General features: G+C 32.1%; 1 protein-coding gene across 1 annotated transcript; it reads left to right on the top strand.

Moving 5' to 3' along the window:
• Positions 2,327–4,243, top strand: LOC109331313 (dolichyl-diphosphooligosaccharide--protein glycosyltransferase subunit DAD1-like). The gene is made up of 5 exons (XM_019565724.1): positions 2,327–2,559; positions 2,640–2,687; positions 3,403–3,490; positions 3,661–3,704; positions 3,927–4,243. Exons 1-5 carry the CDS (start codon positions 2,476–2,478, stop codon positions 4,008–4,010), a joined length of 348 nt encoding a protein of 115 aa, XP_019421269.1. The 5' UTR covers positions 2,327–2,475; the 3' UTR covers positions 4,011–4,243.

The raw sequence follows: 4,243 nt of genomic DNA, 5'->3' as shown, positions 1-4,243 counted from the left end.
TTCAACTTTCACTATTTCTTCTTCTCATCCCTATCCTTCTAGAATCTATTATTTCTAAAAAAAACAAATGCAATTATAAATAGAATATATTATGTTCAATTTTAAAATATAAAATTATATAAATATAATAATATAGTAGCTATCATTCAATGTATTTCATTGATTTATTGTCAGAATAAATTAATATCATACTTTCTTGCTTGATGGTCAAGAAATCAATAGAATATAATTATAAAGTTGTATTTATTCTACTCATATTTCTTCTATTGTTACCTGAATGTTTTATTATTTTTCTATTCTTCCATATATGTATTGATATTGTAAATGTTTGTATACTCATTATATTACTTTTTGAAGAATCAATTGTGATTAATATAGAGTATGATACAATGACAATTTATATATCAATGTATATTTTTTAAAATTGCAATTCTTTTTCATACTAACATAAATCTTATTAACCATAAATGTCATCTTCTACTCAAAATAATATATCAATTATACATAGCAAGTGTTCTATTTTAAATATTATTACAATCCATATGATATAATAATAAGGATAAATACTTATTATTATTAAAATAGAGCCTAACAATTTTAAATTACCGTTTTTGTCCTCATTTTTTGCAACATAAAATTGCATTAGTCATTTTGTCATTATGTGGCTATTAATGTTAGCAAACTTGTTCATATAACACGTTAAGTGGTGACGTTAGTTGATCATGCTGATGAGGTTGTGGTTCTCAGGACAATGACAATTGTTGTGGGGGATTCTGGGAAGTTTTTTAAGATGGTTTCTTCCAGTGATTGTGTTCAATGGAGTTTTTGAAGCCGAAGAAGGATGCAACTTCTTGTGAATTTAAATTTTCGATTCTTAATAATGTTGTTGATCAGGATGACAATGAAATACCCATTACGATTCCAAATGTGAATGACATAAAGGTGGATGGGGCTGAGTTTGCTCCTAGTGGTAGACCGTGAAGGAAATGCAAGAAGGTTAAGAGGAATTTGCTGACATGGCAAATATTCAAAGAAGAATAAGAATACTCCTATTGTGGATGATAATAGAATATAACTATCAAGAATGGTGAAAATTCAAATGATGAACATGTTAATCTCAAACCTACAAAAGCAATTTGAGATTGTTGCTGCAAATGCAGGTTTAGAAGTGTTGGTATTCCAAGTGTGAATGAAGAAGCCCTATATTGGGTAAAATTGTATGAGTTAAAGAGCATACAAGTGAATGTACTCATAGACCTAATGTCTTAAGGTTTTTGGTCAAGATGTGGTGTCAAACTCACTTCTATACTTTTTTCACTTAGCCCATGGAGGAATGTTAATACCCATGGATGAAGATCTCCCAACAAGTGGTATTGAAGCGATGGTTCGAGGCTCAACAGAGTATTGAAGCGACATGTGGTCGGTAGAACAATGAGGCATCCTTGTGTCGAAAGTCTTCCCAACGAGAGGTCAAAGCGGCGTGTTCCGTTGATGAAAGGATAAGCCAACGGCGGTGCAAGTAGATAGAGAGCTGAGCTATGGTATATCCAATACTCAAAGGAGAATTCACACTTGAGGGGGATATGTTGGGTATTCCAAGTGCGAATGAAGAAGTCTCACATTGGGCAGAAATGGATGAGTTAAAAAGCATATAAGTGGATGTACCTATAGACCTAATGTCTTAAGATTTTGAGTCAAGATGTGGTGTCAAACTCACTTTTATATTTATTTCACTTACCCCATGGAGGAATATTAAAACCCATGGATGAAGATCTCCTAACAGTAAGATGGTCTTGCAAGTGTGTGTGATACTCCCCCAACTACAACCATGTATATGAAAAGAATGAGAACAAAACAACGTTGTTGTGTTTATTTTTTCCATAAAAAACAAACAAAACGACATTATTTTTATAAATGTTTGATTTAAAAAATATAATATAACAATGTCGGTTTGTTTTAAAATTTTGGCGGAAAAAACTAATTGAAATGATGTTGTCTTGATAACATGTACAACTTATCAACATAGAATGAATATGTGTGACTATGCCACCACCACTTAACATGTCACATGAGCAAGTTTATTAACATGAACAAATGTAAAGATAGAATGATTAAAGTGGTCTACCAAACTTATGTATTATATTTTAGACAAGTGTAAAGTCTATGCACTATAAATAATAATATTTATATATAATCAATATATTATATATCATTTATTTATATTATTTTTGTGAAGATGAGATAATAATGAATAATAAAATGTATCAAATTTAAATACAACATGTTTTTGTTTTGGACTTGCAATTGAAACGACCTACCAAAAAAAAGGAATGAATGAGTAATAGGAAAAGACGATAGTAGACCTAGTACGTTTGATGGAGATGAGTTTAGAGAGATTTGTTGAGAATGAAGAAAGAAGACATTGAATAGAAGAGAAGAGAAGAGAAAGAGTTAGGTTGTAGTGTGTGTGCGATAATGGCGAGGTCGACGAGTAAAGATGCTCAAGATCTGTTTCGTGCTCTTTGGTCTTCTTATTCCGCAACCCCCACTAATCTCAAGGTAATAACCTCTTTCTCTTTTCAACCATTTCTCCTTAACCCCTTTTCAATCAATCCCCAAACATCGCTTTCTTCATGCAGATCATTGATCTCTATGTTATCTTTGCCTTTTTCACCGCCCTCATCCAGGTACTTATTCAACCTCAATTCCTATTACATTTTCAACAATAGTTTTCTTCGACTAAATCTAACGTGGTATCAATCATTATCTCTCCTTGTCAAAATGTAAATGTGGTTTTCTCTCAACTCTCTATGTACTCTGCAATGTAGGATTTCTGTGCATATTTAGTGTCACCTTGAAGTAATGTTCTAGGACCATTTGTTAGTCCAATTGGAAAAAAAAAATGACTTGTTAGGTTATGGACTTGGAGCACCCTATTTGTTATCCATAAATTAATTTATCCAATCTTCATACAGTTTTTTTAATTATATTTATTTGGAACAGATTTATATAGAACGTTTTGTTCGATTCAAAGGCTTGATTGTTGTTGTTGTTGTATTTATTTGGAAGAGCTTTCAAGTTGAATCTACCTCGACAAAAAATCATCTTTATTATGTTTTATGTCCTTAAAGAAATTTGAAATGACTGTGTAATTTACATGGGGTCTGATATTAAGCATTAACTTGTTGTATATTTGGTTGAGGAAGCCTCTGCATAAATTTGATAACTTGCTTTACTGGATTTTCTTCTAGTTTTTGGTTTTTTACAGTAATAAAAATTACAAAATTTGCACAGGTGGAATTAATTTTAGGGTGAAGTTTCTGTGTTGGTTAATGGGTTTTGTGTTAAAGATACTTACTTGCTTATGCTAAAACTTTTTTTTTGTTTTAAATTTATAAACAGGTAGTTTACGTCGCTTTGGTGGGATCGTTTCCTTTTAACTCCTTCCTTTCAGGAGTACTTTCTTGCGTGGGGACTGCAGTTCTTGCTGGTAAGTGGCAAAAGTCTATTACGTATTCACAGGCTTGCTAATTATGCATATTTATACACACATATATTCGAGCACACTATTAGACCTCAAAGCCTTGTTCATGTTCATAGATAATTCTATGTTTGTTCTTATCTTTCCTATCAATTCTATTCTCCTTTATTTTCGACCAGTTTGTCTTCGGATTCAAGTGAATAAAGAGAACAAGGAATTCAAGGTAAATACTTTTTTCTTATATTTTTGGATTTTTGAGTTGATTGAAATCTGCAAGGCTGCAATAACCCAAGCGCAATTATTTAGTTTTCAAACTTAACTCCCTGCATTTTGATTCACAAAACAAAGAATAAGGGGAGTAATGAAATTAAGTGATATGTTGTCTGCATATTGGTCTCTTCAGTTGATATATTCTTACAAATATTTGGCATCTGTCCTACTACAGGATCTTGCACCCGAGCGTGCTTTTGCAGATTTTGTTCTCTGCAATGTGGTGCTCCATTTGGTGATCATGAACTTCCTAGGTTAAATCGGGTTTGTGGCTTTTGTTGTTTTCAGTTGAGCTCTCGGACAATAAAAATGAATAGAATAAACCTGGACCCAGCTTTTGCAATAGTATTTATAGACAGTCACTGGCATATAACTAACGTAATACTTCAGTTTTATGTTGATTTTTTCCTTTGGGATTTTTTGAACATAAAGATGCTAGATGTTTATGATGTGATCCTTTAAATCACTTTTTGAAGGGTGAGTTACAAAAGG

This window comes from Lupinus angustifolius, chromosome LG17 (assembly GCF_001865875.1).
Source record: "Lupinus angustifolius cultivar Tanjil chromosome LG17, LupAngTanjil_v1.0, whole genome shotgun sequence".
Classification (NCBI taxonomy): Eukaryota; Viridiplantae; Streptophyta; class Magnoliopsida; order Fabales; family Fabaceae; genus Lupinus; species Lupinus angustifolius.
This window is presented reverse-complemented; position numbering and strand designations above follow the sequence as displayed.